This window comes from Mustela putorius, unplaced genomic scaffold, assembly GCF_011764305.1.
Source record: "Mustela putorius furo isolate JIRA1106 unplaced genomic scaffold, ASM1176430v1.1 tig00003845_pilon_pilon_pilon, whole genome shotgun sequence".
NCBI classification, from domain to species: domain Eukaryota; kingdom Metazoa; phylum Chordata; class Mammalia; order Carnivora; family Mustelidae; genus Mustela; species Mustela putorius.
In genome coordinates this window covers 4999759-5017935 of record NW_025421998.1, presented here as the reverse complement: position 1 = coordinate 5017935, position 18177 = coordinate 4999759, and the positions used below count along the sequence as shown (strand labels likewise).

Below are 18177 nucleotides of genomic sequence, written 5' to 3'. Positions count from 1 at the left end.
AACAATCCTTTTTCCCCCTCTTTTGCTAATAACTTCTTGCCACACGCTCCTTCCTAGAAAACCTGTCCACTTTGTACAACTCCTTGGAGCTGCCCTCCACTTGCTAGAATCGCTTAATAAAGCTGATCAGATTTTCAATTTTACTTGGTTGAAATTTTAACATATCCTTTGTCCATTATTTTTAAACTGGGAGGTTCACGTTTTTGTGTAATTTGTACTATCTAGTTACAGAGTAAATAAATTTTAAGCATTTTGGATGAACAGATAAAACTATTCTCCCTGAGCTTATCTTTTCATTTTGTATTTCTTGATGTAGTTACGACTTTTATATGTATTCAAATCTATCAATCATTTCCTTTAGTAGGAGAAGCAGAGAGGGAAAATGGATTTAAGAAGAAAAAACTGTCCATTTTCTGAAGCTGTTTCCTATACAGTCCCTACTTACTCAAATGAAAACATGGTATGAATCAAACAATTGTTTCTGAAAGGAAGGAGAATATTAACTCAGACTATATGAACATGTAAGAGACTGTGAAATGTCTCTTATTTTAATATTACCTTGGTATCACTTAGTTTCTGAAGAGTGCCTTTAATAAGAACACAAGAGAACTTTACTATCAGAAGAATTTCATTAAAGAATGAAAATAAAAAATCTAATATACATGCATTCTTATTAATTTGGTATTTTCCAAATTAACAAGAGAAACACATGAAAAAGTTCTGGAAAATCTTCAGATTTCCAGGGCTAGGCTACAATACATATCACAGATGACTAGCATCCTATGAAGTATAGACTGTCTAACAAACTCTAAGGAAAATAATACTTACTATTCGAGAACTAAGATCATTTCTGATGGCGTTTCATAGACTTCATGTAAATTAATGACCCAAGGATTGTCCTGTGCCAGTTCAAGAACAGCAATCTCATGAATTATTTCCATCCGACAATCTTGACCTTTTCTTCTTTTTCTCATGAACTTTGCTGCAAATTCTTTTCCAGAATCTTTCTTTATGCATTTCCTCACCACTGCAAATTTCCCCCTAGAATTAAACAAAAACATTCCCTGTTAAACTTGACAACTTTCTAGAGATGGTAAATTTTCATAAAATTTCCAAATATTCATCAGTGGATAATCAAATTCAGACCATATTCAATTACAAATGCAGGACTACCACTTAGGAATTTAATAGGTACAGCTCTAATCAAATAAAATGTAACTGGTAAACCTGCAAAATTACTTCTGAATAGAGAATAACCGTATATTAAAGTAAATATTTTTTGCAGTTATACAATTTATTTTTTTACATTTATACATAAGAATGATTTGAATCTTGAAAAAAGGTATTAGGCTTATTAAGAGAAACTGGTTATCAGAATTTCTGAAAGAACTGAATTGACTAATACTATATTGCCTTTCAAAACTACAAAAGTTATGGATCTCATTTATATATTTCAACTACAGCATCAGTTGGAACTGTCTCGTTTTCCTATAAAGAGAGATACAACAAGCATCATTTTGATACACTACACTATCATCTGTTATTAAACTAATAAGGAAGTCACAGGGGAGTGAGTGTTAACAAACTAAGCAAATTAAGGCTATGAGTTCTGGAATCAGATGTGGGTTTGAATCCCAGAAACAGCTCTGCAGCCCACTTGGGCAATTCATTATACCTTTTAAATCTCATCTTCCTTATCTGTAAAAGAGGACACACCAGAATCCACTTGACAGGGTTGTGTAAGAATTCAACCATATAATACATAGCAATTGCTCAACAAGGGATTTGTCACAAAGTGAGTGCTAAATAAAAAGCTATTAGTCAAACAAATCATTAATTTGTGATAGTCATCACCCAAAATACCCAATCTTTAAGTTGGAAGGCAGCTTAGGAATCAGTTTTTGTTTCTGGGTTGTTGGTTTTTTTTTTTTCCTTTTTTAACCTACTGCCAGTATCAGTGTCTTCTTTCAAACTGTGAGGTTGTTTCTTCCACTCTTGGGTGCATATTATTTTAAAAAGATTTTCATCACAAGCCTAAAGTGAAGGGCTGTTGAGTCTGGGCTTTTTGCTGAACAGTACAGAAAGACCTTTCTCTTCCAAATGCAAATCTATTGGGTATTGATGGAAGCTGGGATCTGTTAACTGCCACTCCCTTTTCCCATTTTTTTTTTTTAAGATTTTATTTATTTGAGAGAGATGGAGAGAGAAAGAGTACAAGTGGGGTGGGGCAGGAGCAGAGGGAGCAGGAGAAGCTGGCTCCCCACTGAGCAGAGAGCTCCATCCCAGGACCCTGGGATCACAACCTGAGCTCTCACATGTTCCTTCTTTTTCCAATTTTCAATCATTCCTTATCCCCATAAAGGTTCTGAAGACTTTCTCATTATTCTAGATTTGGACCCAGAATTCTAGACTATTGATGTAATTTTGAGTACTAATTTTTCCTTCCTAGCTGCTGTTAACCACAAATATATTTTTCATGCACTTTATACTTTTGTAACCCCCACTAATAAAAATGTTAAAGGATATATGCTTACGTATAACTGTGAACTTAGTTGCTCACATAAGTAACAATCTACCTAACAGCACCCTTGTTCAGATCAAAGTTCTTTCTGTTCACAAAGATGTGAAAGACGTTTATAGATGCTTAGAGGGATTAAATCATAAACCTATTCATCACAGACTAATGCCTTTTATTTTACTCCGCAAAATCATTAGACTAACATCTCTATCAAGTTTTAAAAGATTCCTGATGACTTATGAGTTCTTTTGAGAAAAAAAAATCATAGATATTAAAAGAATCAGGGGCATCTGGGTGGCTCAGTTGGTTAAGCATCTGCCTTCAGCTCAGGTCATGGTCTCAGGGTTCTGGGATCAAGCCCCACATTGGGCTCCCTGATCAGTGGGGGGTCTGCTTCTCCCTCTCCCTCTGCCCCTCACTTGTGCTCTCTCTCTAATAAATAAAATCTTTAAGAAAAAAATAAGAAGAATCAAATTATTACTATGTCAGAAGTTTCAAAAGAGAAAAAGAGATAAAGTTTCATTTATAAAAAACAGGCCAACATATATAATTGACAGGAAGTATGTTCCTGGTAATTTAGAAATGACTCTGCTGAACTGCTTTACATACTCTTCCATCAAATACACAAATGTTCACTGTTCACACACTTAACATTCCAGGCAATACAGTACTCTGCATTAAGTAAAATACGACTTCATATCTAGCCTGAATGTGTATTTTTGAATAGATGGGAAGACAGATGACTCAAAAGAGAAAGGGATTCAGACACATGCAAACCTACAAACTCTGGGAGCCCTTTTACAGAAAAGTTATTGCTAAATTCCAGAACCAGAGGCAAATACAGGAAAGGGACCCATATTCAATTCGACATCTGGAGCCACACAACCACTTCTTAGGGTTGCCAGCACAGTTCCCATGGCTCTCCACCCCCACCAGTGCCTAGTCTGGACACCGCCTTTGTTTTTTTGGAAGCACTCTTCACAGTTTTAGGTTTATTCTTTTCTTTCCACTGTGTCATGCACTATATTGGAAGTCAGCACATTTTTCTGTAAAGGGGCAGATAGCAAATATTTTCGGTCTTGCTGGTCTCTGTTGCCACTATGCAAGTCCGCTATTGTAAAATGAAATCACAGACAAAAGGTAAATGAATGGGTGGCTCTGGGTTAAAACAAAACAGAACAAAACAAAAGCACTTTATGGACTTTGAAATGTGAATTTCATATAATCATCAAATATTACTGATTTTTTTCAACTATATAAAAATGTAAAAGTCATTCTATATAGCTCAGGAGCCTTACAAAAATAGGCGGCTGGCAATTGTCAACCAAGCCCTGCATTATCCCACACTGAAGAAACTCGTCCATCATTCTGATACTAAAACTGACAGCAAGAACAGCAGATCATGAGGGTTTTGAGGAAACCTGTACGGCCTTCACCTCTAGATGACTGGTGCAATGGGAGGGGAACCCTTGAAACTACTCAAGGAAGAGTACAAAGGAGATAAAAAGACTTCTGAGACTGTTCTTTCTGTAGAGCAACACAGTACCCAGAAATGGGAGATTCAGCATTCAAGGTGCTGAGTCCTAGTGAACACATTAAGAATTATATCATCACAGTGTTTAAATGTTACACCCCTCAAGGATTAAAATATGCACGTTTTACCACAGCTTCATGGTAAAAACCATGATTGTATCTAAATCCTGAATTTCAGGTTACTTGGGCAGAAAGATAAAGTGTTCTCCGGAAACTAGTGGCCACAGTTAATCTACAGACTTGAAGCTGATGAGGTTCAAAGGGCATAAGATGTTTGTTTCACATCTGCTTTCTTTATTGATTTAGCCAAAATTCTTCCTGGACTACACAGTTCTCACGATTTACTGAGTTCACCATGCATTTCACAAAAATCTGTGGTTCACTATTACACACCAAACTGACAACTCAGGTTTGTATTAAATAGTTTTTGGTGGGGGGAATATAAAAAAATCAATATATTTCAGAACCACTGAATGATAATACATTGCAGAGAGGCGGGAAAGTAAAGATACATCAACAAATAATTAGAAGAAGGACATCGAGTTAGATCTACCAGTCTAAGCCTCCTTGGTTTTGTCATCTTGGCATTGCTGAGGCCTAACTTAGGAAGGTGTGGTGCACATCTTTAAGAAGTGCTAAGGAGTTTGGACTCTCTCAAGGTAAAAATGGGTACTTGTTAGAATTTTTAAAATAAATTTTTTAAAGATAATTCTGATAGTGTTATTAACAGTTTATTACAAAATGTTAACTAGAGACTAGGGAAACCAATAAAATAATTTAAGGCAGTAGGTCTCCAGTAAAACAGCAGCGTAGAGGCTAGGAAAAGACGAAGCATTTAAAAGAGGGTCAAAGTTCATAAGCATTCCTTGGCAGATGGAACTGCAGGCAGAGCTGAGGGGAAAAGGGAAAAGTGGAAGCATTTTTTTGTTCCACAAAAATCTGGAAGATTTTTACCTGAGCACTGGATAAACGTGGTACCATCAATTGACAGACTGATTATAAGAATGGTAACAGGTTTGGATGGGTTTGCACATGTTATTTAAATTGGTCTGACATAGTACCATTTGTTGCACCATGCCTGTTTCCCAAGCTAGGCTAGGACGTCCCTAGTTAGACCTCACTTATCATTCATCTTTGTATCTCCATAGTGCCCTGAAGATGGCAGGTGCTCAAATAGGGTATCAGATAAGCACCCTGAATATACACAGCTATTCCTGTTTTTATTAAATAAAAGTTCTCTGGCAACTTAATCTTATGAAGTTTAATATTTTAACCACATCAGACTGCTTGTTATTCCCTCTTTCACTGAATTTTTCTGCCACTGTGCTTATTTATTTTATTGCCAATGGTCGGAGGAGTATCTTCCATCACTACTACTGGAATTCCATCCATTCATTAAGGCTGAGCTCAAAAGTTATTTTCCCCATAAAATTTTCCCAGGTGACAGGTCTTCTTGTTGATAAAGGGAATAGTGACTGATTTGTTACATTTGAGAATAATTGCCAGATGCTAGCAAAGTGCCTTATGTGCTTAATACAGAACATTTACTTAATAGCACTGGAGTGCTATTAAATGTAAGAAGTTCCACTCCAGAAAGATCTAGGACAGATTCTACCTGTCTCCTTACCTCTGAAAGGAAACCAGCAGAACCCAAAATATCTATGGATCCTAAGTGTAAAAGTCAGTGAGTCCTTCAGATCAGCTATCAGCATGAGTGACAAGAACAGCCAGGGCTTTAAAAGACAAACTATTTTCCATTCTGGCTTGTAACTACATAATCTTGGGCAATTTACTCAACTATTTCTGAGCCTGAATTCCTCATCTGTAAGATTAGGTTGATAGCACTTAACCTTGCAAGATAGTAAAGACTACACAAAATTACATCTCTACAGTGTATAGCATTCAACAAATGATCAGTAATCAGTAACTATTTTTAGTGTTTGGGGCACAAACTTCAGATCTATAATGATAGTAATTTGTAAAGAAGAATCCTAGAACAGAGAAATTTTGAAGGTGGCTAACTTGAACTCTCTACTTGATGTAAAATTTCCCTCATTAAGTGTAGTTCCTTCTTCTTTACCTGAATAGGTGAATTAATGACAATAGCTACTTAGCTTTCTAATGCACTTGGTTCAATAATCTGATTTTATAAAATTTTGTTACACATAGCTTTATGAAGAGGCTGAAATTCTTCAATCCTTAAGTTAATGTATTTTTTTACACTTGATCTTAGCCAAAAAGTCTAAGAAGTGACTATATTTTATTTTTAAAAGATTTTATTTATTTTGAGAGCCGGTGAGGGAGGAGGGGCTGAGGGAGAGGGTAATGAAGATTCCCTGCTAAGTGGAGAGCCTGATGTAGTCTCCATCCCAGAACCCTGGGATCATGACCTGGACTGAAGGCAGACACTTAACCAACTGAGCGACCCAGGCACACCAAGTTTATGGACATTTTAAGTTAAGATTTTAACATTTTAAGTCCCAACTTTTCAAAAATTAGAACAGCTGACTCAATGAAGTATCTGCCTTAGAACTTGCTAAGTAACCCTGCTGCTGAACCACAAACATAGCCAATTTTTTTAATCCTTCCAAAAATACCAAATTACACACAACTATTGGTAAATACTCTTCAAACTAATCACTAGTGGCCAAGGAATCTTAAATAATATCCATCCTAAAACAAGGCAACTTCTACATGAACAATATTACTTACCAAGGGTCTTAATTTCTTTTTTCAAAGATTTATTTATTTGCGAGACAGAGAGAGAGAGAGATGGGGGTGGGGGGGCAGGGAAGGTGGGCAGAGGAAGAGAGAATCCTCAAGCAGACTCTCCAGTGAGCATGCGGCCCTATGTAGGGGTGGATCTCAGGACCCTGAGATCATGACCTGGGCAGAAATCAAGAATCAACAGCTCAACTGACTGAGCCAGTCACATGCCCCAGAAAGGTTTTAATTTCTAAAGAAATTATGAATTATAATTTATGACACATACTCAAGTAGTTATAAGGTACAAAAGCCTGAAGCCATTATCTACAGCCATGAATCCAGGTAAAGAACACACAGTTCCTGAATTATACCCGCCCTCCTTCAGCTTGAATATTTTCTTATTTTCTGATAATAATCCTTTCTTATTCTAGTTACTCTCAACTGCTCTGAAGAGAAAGATACACAACATCCCTATCTACCACAAAGACCAACTGAAGAGGAAACTATATGACACAGAAGCTTAAATAGAGTTCGTCCCAACATGGAACTCATGTCCTCTCATAAAAACTATGAGAAACTGCTTCAGCTACAAGACAGGCTGCAGATTATTCTTTGAGAAATATCTGACTTATATAACAGAAGGGATTTCAAAGAGTGCCAGCTCAGCAGTCTTTCATAAGACTCCATCAATCTCTGCCTGGGTTTTCTCATTGAAAATGGGACTTTCCGGGGGTGCCTGGGTGGCTCAGTCAGTTAAGCATCTGCCTGCCTTAGGCTCAGGTCAGGATTCCAGGTTCCTGGGATAGAGCCTCATATCCAGCTCTCTGATCAGCAGCGAGCCTGCTTCTCCCTCTCCCTCTGCAGTTCCCCCTGCTTGAGCTCTCTCTCTTTCTCTCAATACGTGCATGTGAGAATTAAGTAAGATAATACAACTGAAAGCACCTGTATAACCATAATAAAGTATTTATGAAATACTCATTCAGCAGAGAATTCATATTTTTTCTCATAGGGAAGTTCAACTATCAGTATGTAATAATTTAGTAAAAGATATTCTTTTGGCTTTAAAATCCTTTTTTTCTTAAGATAAAATTTATCAATGCATAAAAAGTGTTAAAGTTGAGGACTAAATAATGAAAACACATGTAAGGCAAATCATTCAATGTGAAATTTGTACTATTTTAAATTTCTAGAAACTTATTTTTGTTCCTATACTTTCAAGCTCAAGGGGAATCAATATTATGAAAAAATTCTCAGAACTCAAGGTCATGTCTCCTGTACCTATAATCATTTATGTGGTTTACACTGGCACATATCCTGACTGAAAGAAAGGTAACAAGCTTTACAAATAAGAAGTCAAGCTTCAAGAAACAAAATTTTATATCCTATATTTACCCACATTTAGGTTGCTATGGACTCTGTTGGAAACATCAAAGAATATGACCTTACATTTCTTAAAAATAATCAAAATCACATCCTCTCATTACTATAGAACCAAAATTGACCACTTCAAAAATTCTCTTCAACCATTTCACTGAAAGCTTTAATTTTGTGTAAGATAAAAAATGGTAACTTCTTAAAGAACTCAGTTTCTTTGAACATTTATCTCTTCTCATCTCTTCAATATTTTTTACTAAATGAAAGGCCATAGGATGTAGCAAATAGATCTTCGCTTTTTCCTACTACATCATTAAAATATAACAGATAATTTTGTGAATTCTGTATCAGAATGAGATCAATTAGTTATACCAAAAATGCAACCACAGTTCATAGCTGGAAAAAAAGACGCCTTTCTTATTACAGAAAAGATTATGAATAATTATGTCAGAACCATAATACACATGCAAAATTTATAAATCTTAAACAGAGACTGCTAATAACAGAAAACAGAACTTTTGCTTCCTGAGAGTTCTAAACAGTTCCTGTCTGTTTTGCAATGAGATTTCACTACTTTCACCACAGACAGAAGCATAAAATTGTGCATTTTGCTTTCTGGTTATATGTAAAAGAACACTTATTGTTACACAATGAATTATATTTATTGGGTGTTCCCCTTAAGAAAGGCACAGCCTTAATGCTATAGATGTGTTCTATTTAATTCTCTCTACAACTGTGAGGCAATAAATGGTTAAGTTGTTCGAGTTCATATAAGTGGTAAGTAAAGAGCTAAGATTCAACCACAGCCTGACTCCAAAGACCATGGTCTTTATCACTGCATTAAACCTCTCCGTGACAAAAAGAAAAAAGAAAAAAAATTAAAGGAATCAAAAAGAAACAAATACATTAATTTGGTTTTTCTGTTTTAGGTTCTTATATTAAGCAGCTATCTAATTGCCCTGTTCTGCTGCTTCAGGAGTTGTAACTTTTGTAAACAAACTTATGTGAGCATACAAATATATGTAATATATTTGCAAAAGATAAATACCTGTAGGCAAGTGAATTTTACAATACAGACAAAAATAAGAACTGAAAAGAACATTCCTGGAGGACTTAGTATCAACACCTGGTAGGGTGCAAATCAATTTTTTCAGATTAAGTCATTTATTATAAACTCTACAAGACAGTGCTTGCCACCTAAAGATATTTCAGCTTTGTAATGCCAGTTTTCCTTCTGTGGAAGGAAGCCAGACAACCAAATAATAGAAAGTCTTAGTTTTCCCTTCTCAGGAGACAGGGCTACTTCACAATGTCTAGAATTTGGATGAGTTAGAATACCTAGCTGAGTCAGTACAGATCCAGTTAATTAGTTCGCACCATGGGGAGCCTGGGTGGCTCTGCCTTCGGCTTAGGTCATGGTCTCAGGGTCCTGGGATCCAGCCCCCCACATCGGGCTCTCTGCTCAGCGGGGAGCCTGCTTCCCCCCCACACACACCCCCCGCTGCTTCTCTGCCTACTTGTGATCTCTGTCAAATAAATAAATAAAATCTTAAAAAAAAAAATAGTGCGCACCATAGCGAAGTGTATCTTGCTCTGAAAGGTATTCTTCCTTTTGTGAACATTTGAAATAAGGATGACATGTTTAAGGTAGATTCCCCTCCAAAAAAATAAACCAAAAAACCCCCAACCCCTATTTATAAAAGCCAGCTTAATATATGCAAAATTGAGCTTTTAAAATACTGCTTGTGAGCAATGTTACAAGACCTTCCTTTCCCAAGACCCCAGATGAAGGCAGTCACCACCGTCAGGCCCTTGCCCCATCCTACCGTGGCGCTGTCTGGCAAGCGGGACAGACGTCTGCAGCAACGGCGGACGTTTACTGAGTCTCTGTGCCAGGACCTGCAGCATGTGCTTTACAGGCCTGTCACCCGCACAGCACCCCCGCGAGGGAGGCGGGCACGGTCAAGATACTGATTTTATGGGTGAGAAAGCAGGAGTCGAAGTGACCCAGTCGAAGGCACACGGAGCGGGCCGGCCAGGCTGAACGCGCTCAGGTCTGACTCCAACACCGACGCCTCGGACTTCTCCAAACTGTTCGTAAGGAAAAGGGGAGTCGGTCCCCCGACCCCTGGCCCTCACCCCTCATCAACACGCACAGTGTAAGGTCTCCAAGCAAGCCTTCGCCTTTCACAGTTTTCACGAAGAGCCGAAAGAAGAGCGGCGGCGGGAGGAGAGGACAAGGGCCGGCTGGAGCAGAGGGGAAAGCGCGAAGCGAGGGCCAAGAGCCTGGGAGTAAAACCGATGGGACCTGGGCCACAGAGACCCAAATACTTCACAACTAAAGTCGCACGAAACCAAGAAACCGAAAACGAAGTCGGCGCGAGGCTGAGACGGCCGGCCGGCGCGGGGGCAGCGGAAGCCGTCCCGTCCCGCTTCGCCTTCGCACGGCCACGGAGGGGACCGAGCACACACGCGCGAGCTGAAGCGCGAAGCCAGCGCCGACGCCGCAGCTGCGGCTCCCGGGGAAGTGCACGCAGCTCCCACGCCCCCCTCGCCGCCTCGCATGGAAAACGCCTCAGACGCCGGAAGGGCCTGCGCAGAGACGGGGCTGATGGCCCCGGTCCCCGCCGTCGGGGGACTCGGTCACACCCGCTCCCGGGTGAGAGCCGCGCGCCGGGGAGCGCCTCGCCGGCTGCGGGGACAAGCCGTGGCGCGCGGAGGGCTGGCTGCTGCGACTCGACCGCCCCGCCCGCTGCCCGCCGCCCGCACCCAAGTTTGTGCCAAGTCACGGCGCGCGCTATCGGCCCCGGGCCCGCCACCCCCACGGCGCCCGCCCGCCGGCTTCTGGCACTGATCGGCCGCCGGGCCCCGCCCGCCTCACCTGCCCAGCTCCCGGCCTGGGCTCAGGCTGTAGCCGTCCTGGAAGGGCTCGGTGCGCACGGCGGTGCGGATCTCCGTCAGCAGCCCGCGGGCCTGAGGTGGGAGCGGCGGCCGGCGCGGCGCACCCAGACTCCCGCCCGCCCGGCCCGACCCGGAGGCGGCGGCCGAGGGGGAGCCGCGGCTGCCGGGCTTCTCCAGGGGGATCATGGTGGACCGGCACGCTTCCTTTCCGGCCGCCCCGCTCGCTCCCGGCTGCCTGCGGGTAACGGTCCCACCTGCTGCCACCTCACGCGGACCCAAGAGCCTCCAGGAAGCCGCTCTCCACCCCCCCCCCCCCCAGGTCAGCGCGCTTTAACTGCGGCCGGCGGACTCCCGGCGTCCTGCCCACGTCCCGCCCCGCCCCTCGCCCTGCCCCTCGCCCCGCCCCTCGCCTGCCGGCTCGGAGTCGGGAGTGCAGGGTATCTCACGCGCTCCCTCTGCAGCCGAGAGGGAGAGAGTGCAGCCTGTGGGGCCGCTCTGGCCTGGAGGAGAAGAGCAGCACTACCCTTCCGAAGCCAGGGCGCCCGGCCCCAACCAGTTACACACCTGTTGAACATCTGAGTGCTCCAAAACTTGGTCCCTCCGTCAGTGAAAGGCATAAGTGTTGCCAGCTGGCGCTTTACCTTGGGCGTGGGGCGTGGGGGGGGGGGGGGCGGGTTGTTATGAGACTGAGCCGGGCTGCTGTACAGCACGGGGAGTTGACCAGGGCACCTCGTTCCTTCACACACTGGGAGGAAATCTGGAAGCAGAAGTTGAGTAAATATTATTAACCCCTTACTCTAGCCCTATGCAATACGCAGTATTATACGTCTGATGTCTTCTCTGTATTTAACATGGTGCTCTCGTCTGGTATTTTTTTTCTAAATATTCGGGTTTTTTTGTTTGTTTGTTTTTTTGTTTTGTTTTGTTTTGTTTTGTTTTTTAAATGGACTTTAGGGAAGTCTGGGTGGCTCAGTGGGTTAAAACCTCTGCCTTGGGCTCAGGTCATGATCTCAGGGTCCTGGAATCGAGCTTGGCGGGGAGCCTGCTTCCTCCTCTCTCTCTGCCTGTCTCTCTGCCTACTTGTGATCTCTGTCTGTCAAATAAGTATATAAGAAAAAAATAATTTAAAAAATAAAAAAAATTAAAATGGACTTTATTTTTTATTTTAGAGAAATTTTATGTTCACAGCAAAACTACCTGAAAGGTACAGAGATTTCCCACATACCTTCTCCCTCCTCATCTGGTCTGTTTTTAATTGAATTAAAATAGACACACAATATTGTATTAGTTTCAGGTGTACAGGATAGTTAAGTATGTTTTTATACATTATGAAATGATCAGCATCATAGGTCTAGTTGCCATCTATCACTATACAAAGTTATTACAATATTATTCACTATATTCCCTATGTTGTACATTACATCCTCATGACTTACTTATTTTTATCTAGAACTTAGTGCCTCTTAATCCCCTACACCTATTTTGGCCCTCTTCTATCTGCCTCCTCTCTGGAAACCACCTGTTAGTTCTCTGTATCTATATATCTATAAGGCTGTTTATGTTTTGTTTTGTCTTGTTTTTAGATTTCATATATAAGTGACATTAAATGGTATTTGCCTTTCTCTGACCTATTTCACTTAACATAATACCCTCTAGGTCCATCCATGTTCTTGAAAATGGCTAGATTTCATTCTTTTTAAGGAATGAGTAATATTCCATATATATATATATTCTCTTAATCTTCTGCATGAATTTACATTCCAACCAATAGTGCACGCCCTCACCAACACTTGTTATTTCTTGTCTTTTTGGTAATAGCTATCCTAACAGCTGTGGGTGGCTATCTCCTGATCATTTGGACTCCCATCTCACTGATGACTAGTGATGCTGAACATCTTTCATATGTATGTTGACCATCAGTGTGTCTTCTTTGAAAAAATGTCTATTCAGGATTTTTTAATATGGGGTTGTATACTTTTTGTTATTGAGTTGTATGAGTTCTTTATATATTTTGGATATCAACCCTTTATCAGGTATATGATTTGCAAGTATCTTCTCCCATTTGGTAGGTCATATTTTGTTTTATTGGTGGTTTCCTTCACTGTGCCAAAACTTTAGTATGAGGCAGGCCCATTTGTTTATTTTGGAGTTTTTGTGCCCTTGCCTGAAGAGACATCAAAAAAATATTGAGTGATAAAGAGCTTACTGCCTGGTTTTTCTTCTAGGATTTTTATGGTTTCAGGTCTACATTTAAGTTTTTAATCCTCTTTGAGCTTATTTTTGAATATGGTATAAGAATGTGGTCCATTTTTATTCTTTTGTATGTAGCTGCCCAGTTTTCCCAGACTGCTTTTTATTTTATTTTATTTTATTAGATTTTATTTATGGGACACACAGAGAGAGAAAACAAGCAGGCAGAGCAGCAGGCAGAGGGAGAGGGAAAAGCAGGCTCCTCTGAGCAGAGAGTCTGAAGTGGGGCTCAATTCCAGGACCCTGAGATCATGACCTGAGCCAAAGGCAGTTGCTTAACCAGCAGAGCCTCCCAGGTGCCCCTCCCAAACTGCTTTTAAAAGATACTGTCTTTTCCACAGTGTATGTTCTTGCCTCCTTTGTTACAGATTGGCCATGTAAGCATGGGTTTATTTCTAGACTCCCTGTTCTGTTCTACTGATCTGTGTGTCTGTTTTTGTGCAAGCAAAGACTGTATTGATTACTATAGCATGATACCTGCAACTTTGTTCTTTCTCAAGATTTCTTTGCTGTTCCGGGTCTCTGGCAGTTCCATAAAAATGTTAGGATTATTTGTTTTGTTCCCATTCTGTGAAAAATACTATTGGTATTTTGGTAGGGATTGCATTAAATCTGTAGATTGCTTTGAGCAGTGTGGGCATTGAAATAATACTAATTCTTCCATCTTGTGAGTATGGAATGTCTTTTCATTTATTTGTGCCATCATCAGTTTCTTTTAGCAACGTCTCATAATTTTCAGCATATAGATCTTTCACTTCATTTGTTAAACTTACTCATAGGTTGGGGCACCTGGGAGGCTCAGTTGGTTGAGCATCTGGTTTCAGCTCAGGGCATATTCTTAAGGTCATGAGATTAAACCCCCAAGATCAAACCCCATGTCTGACTCCATGGTCAGCACAGAGTCTTCTTGTCCCTCTCACTGTGCTCCTTCCCCCACTCATGCTCTCTCTCTCTGTCAAATAAGTAAGTAAATAAATAAATAAATAAATAAGTAAAATCTTTTAAAAAATTTTTCCGAAGTATTTCATTCTGTTTCATGCAATTGTAAATGAAATTTTTTCTTAATTTCTTTTCCTGATAATTTGTTATTTGTGTACAGAAATGCAACATATTTCTGCATATTAATTTTGTATTCTGCAACATTACTGAATTCATTTGTTCTAATAGCTCTTTGGTGAAAGCTTTAGGGTTTTCTATATATAATATCATGTTGTCTGTAAATAGTGACAGTTTTACTTCTTCCTTTCCAGTTTGGATGTTTTTATTTGTTTTTCTTGCCTAATTGCTGTGGTGAGGACTTCCAATACTATTGTTGACTAAAAGTGGGGAGAGTGGCCATCCTTGTCTTCTTCCTGATCTAAGAGGAAACCTTTTAGCTTTTTGTGTCGATTATGATGTCAGCTGTGGGTATGTCGTATATGGCCTTTGTTACATTGAAGTACATTTCCTCTATACAGACTTTGTTCAGAATTTTTATTGTCAAATACCTTTTCCTGACTCTATTATGATAATCATGTAATTTTTTTTTCTCCTTCATTTTGTTGATGTAGTATATCACATTTGTTTGCAGATATTGAACTATCCTTGCCTCCCTGGATGAATCCCATTTGATGATGGTGTATGATCCTTTTAATGCATTGTTAATTTGGTGTGCTATTCTGGGTGTTCTCTGGTTCCATACAAATAGTAGGATTATTTGTTCCAGTTCTGTGAAGAATGCTGATAGTACTCTGACAGGGAATGCATTGAGTGTGTAAATTGCTTTGGGTAGCATGGACATTTTACCAATATTTGTTCTTCCAATCCATGAGAATTGAGTGTTTTTCCATTTCTTGTGTCTTCTTCCATTTCTTTCATAAGTGTTCTATAGTTTTCAGAGTATAGAACTTTTACTTTGGTTAGGTTTATTTCTAGGTATCTTATGGTTTTTGGTGCAATTGTAAATGGGATCAATTACTTGATTTTTCTTTTTTTCTGCCTCATTGTTATTGTACAGAAATGCAACTGACTTCTGTGCATTGATTTTATATCCTGTGCCTTCACTGAATTCCTGTATCAGTTCTAGCGATTTTTTTTGCTGGAGTCTTTTGGGTTTTCGACACAGAGTTTCAAGTCATTTATGAAGATTAGGGAAGTTCTCAGCCATAACTTGTTCAAATAAGCCTTCCTCCCCTCTGTTACCAGGGTATTATTTCGCTTTCTGGCACAGCTGATTTCTCAAGTCTCCCTTGGTGATCTAGTAGCTGTCTTCCTTTTTCCTGTCTTCCTTCTTTTCTATCCTTTTATCTTTTACATCACTGACTCTCTCTTCTGCCTCATGTATCCTTTCTGCTAGAGCTTCCATTTGTGACTACATCTCAGTAATAGCCCTGCCCTGCCTGTCCCCCAAAAGTAGGACACGGAGCTCCACACAGAGCCCCACGTGGTTCCTGCCCCGTGGTGAGGATGAGGAGACTGGAGGGGCAGGCCTGGTCCACCAGACGTCCTTGGCCCGGTGCCTCCCTGCCAGGCTCGTTTCAGTTGTTCTGGATTGCACTGTGTGGTGCTGTTTTGCTCCCTCAATGCTTTCAGCATCAAGAGGGGGGATAAATATGGCGGCGCCCAGACCTCTAGCCCCGGAGCTGAAAGCTCGCATCCCCCATTCTTCAGTGATCTCTGACAGAAAAGCAGTCAACCCCTCTTGTCCCTCTATTTTCCATTAGAACTCTGTGTTCATTCAGCTCATAACCAAGTGTTTTCATCTCAGGCATGGGACCCAGTTTTGAGTCTCAAGACTTTACAGACTCCTGAGGTGTGCACCCACACTGCTCCTCCCCAGCAAGGGAGGGAGGTCTCCCCACCCTGTCTTTTGTTGGGCCCCTGTCAGAAAAGTAGTTGCGTGACCATACAGTGGTTATCAGTTTATGGAAACATTGAGCAAAAAGTGGGTGCGTAGCCTGGCTACAGACAGCTTCCCCGCTCCGATGCCCGGGAACCCTACCACACTCAGGCACCCCCATTCTTTTAGTGGCCCCAGGGATCCTGAGACTATACACCTGGGATTCTGGCCTGCTTCACCACCTGAACACCTTTAAGCCAGGGACATCCTCTACCGTGGCAGGCTTCTAAAAGTTCTGATTTGGGGCTGCTTATAATACTTGGCAGTGACTCCTTAAGCAGGTGCCCTCCCTCTGCCATATCCTCTGATAGATCACCCTGACTCATGTCTCTGCACCACCTACCTTCCAAAAATGGTGGCTTTTCTATTTGTAGAATTGCAGCATTTCTTTTCTTAGATCTCTGATTGATTTCACAGGTGTTCAGAATGATTTGATTGTTATCTTGCTGAATTCTAGGGATCAGAGGAAATCAGGGTCCCCTGTTCCTCCACCATCTTAACTCAAGACGCAGACTCTTAATTATGGAAAACAGACTGATGGTTACCAGAGGGGAGAGGGTTGGAGGGTGGTTTCTGATGATATATCCAGGCAATGAGAGGAGAATAAAGGTCAGTTTTTTTTTTAAGATTTTATTTTTTTTATTTGTCAGAGAGAGAGAGTGAGCATGAGCAAGGGGAGTGGCAGGCAGAGGGAGAAGCAGACTCCCTGCTGAGCAAGGAGCCCAATGCAGGTCTCGATCCTAATGCCGTATGGTACTATACACGTATTTTTTCTTAGGATTTTCTTAAAAACATGTTCCTGTCTCTAGTTTATTTTATTGTGAGAATAGAGTATGTAATACATATACAAAATATGTGTTAATTGGCTGTTTATATTATTGGTAAGGTTTTTGGTCTGTAGCGGGCTATTAGTAGTGAAGTTTTGGGGGCATCAGAAGTTATATATAGATGTTCAACTGCGTGGGGAGTCAGCACCCCAAGCCTGGTATTGTTCAAGGGTCAACTGTACAAAACAATGTCTGTAGAGATAAGTAGTATGAAAAAACATGAAGCAAAAATAGGATGTAGGGAGGGACTGGGGGCCATATTTCAGAAGGATTGGCAAGGAGATATCTTTGTGAGAAGGTGACAATAGAGAGAGAGACCTAAATAAAGCCCGGAAGGGAATCTTGGTGACATGCAGAAGAAGAGCATTTCAAGCAGAGGAAATCATGACTGCAAATGCTCTCAGGGGAAAAGGAGTCTGGGGTGTGTGGCTAGGAGAGAGAGGTAAGAGATAAGAGAGGTAACTCATGGCAAATCATGCAGGGTTTAAAAACTGATGGGAAACCACTGAAGGATTGAAACTGAAGAGTGACATGCTTTAACACATGTCTTATAATGATGATTTGGCTGCGGTGTAGAGGACACACTGTGACCTGGATACAGGACAGCCGGCTAGGAGACTGTGACAGTCACATCGGTGCACAATTACTGTGGCTCAGACAGGGACATGGCGACAGGATTGATGAAAAGTTCAACGGGAATCGCTGGCGGATTGGATGAAGAGTTTAGGAGAAGGATTTCTTTCTGCAGTTTCTTTGAGTCGGGGTCGGAAACGGATGTGGCTCCATGATGGAAGGAACCATTGCTTTCAGAAGGTCACTGAACTGAGGAGGCTTCTAGTTTGTTCTCATGCATTTCAGTTTATCTCAGCTCCTTATTCTAGTTCCCTCCTTCTTAATATCTGGCTTTTCTTCTGATTCAGGTCAACCACTAGCTGCACAGCTTCCACAGATTTATTCCCCAGCTCCCACAACTGTGCAAGGTCCGTCTCTATAATGAATTTCTTGTTCTGGATCAGAGTGACTGTACTTTCCTGAGTGATACACATGATTTATTAGCCCACTGAATAGAGATGTTCATTGGCCAGTTGAACATGTAAATATAAGAGATGTTTTTGCTATTTCCATGAGTTAGGGATGACTCGTGTTCTGTTATTATCCTATGGTAAATAATTTTTTTAAGCATTGGCTTT

At 41.0% G+C, this 18177-nt stretch overlaps 1 protein-coding gene across 1 annotated transcript in view; it reads right to left on the bottom strand.

Annotated features, from left to right (window-relative positions):
* STK17A (serine/threonine kinase 17a) overlaps positions 1-11356 on the bottom strand; it is a 40807-nt gene extending 29451 nt beyond the window's left edge. The window contains exons 1-2 of the mRNA XM_045089535.1: positions 11013-11356; positions 829-1041 (exon numbers count right to left, since the gene is read on the bottom strand). Coding sequence (XP_044945470.1) covers positions 829-1041; positions 11013-11218 — 419 coding nt within the window. The 5' untranslated portion in view covers positions 11219-11356. The remainder of the gene's footprint in view (positions 1-828; positions 1042-11012) is intronic.
* Positions 11357-18177: the final 6821 nt, after the last annotated feature.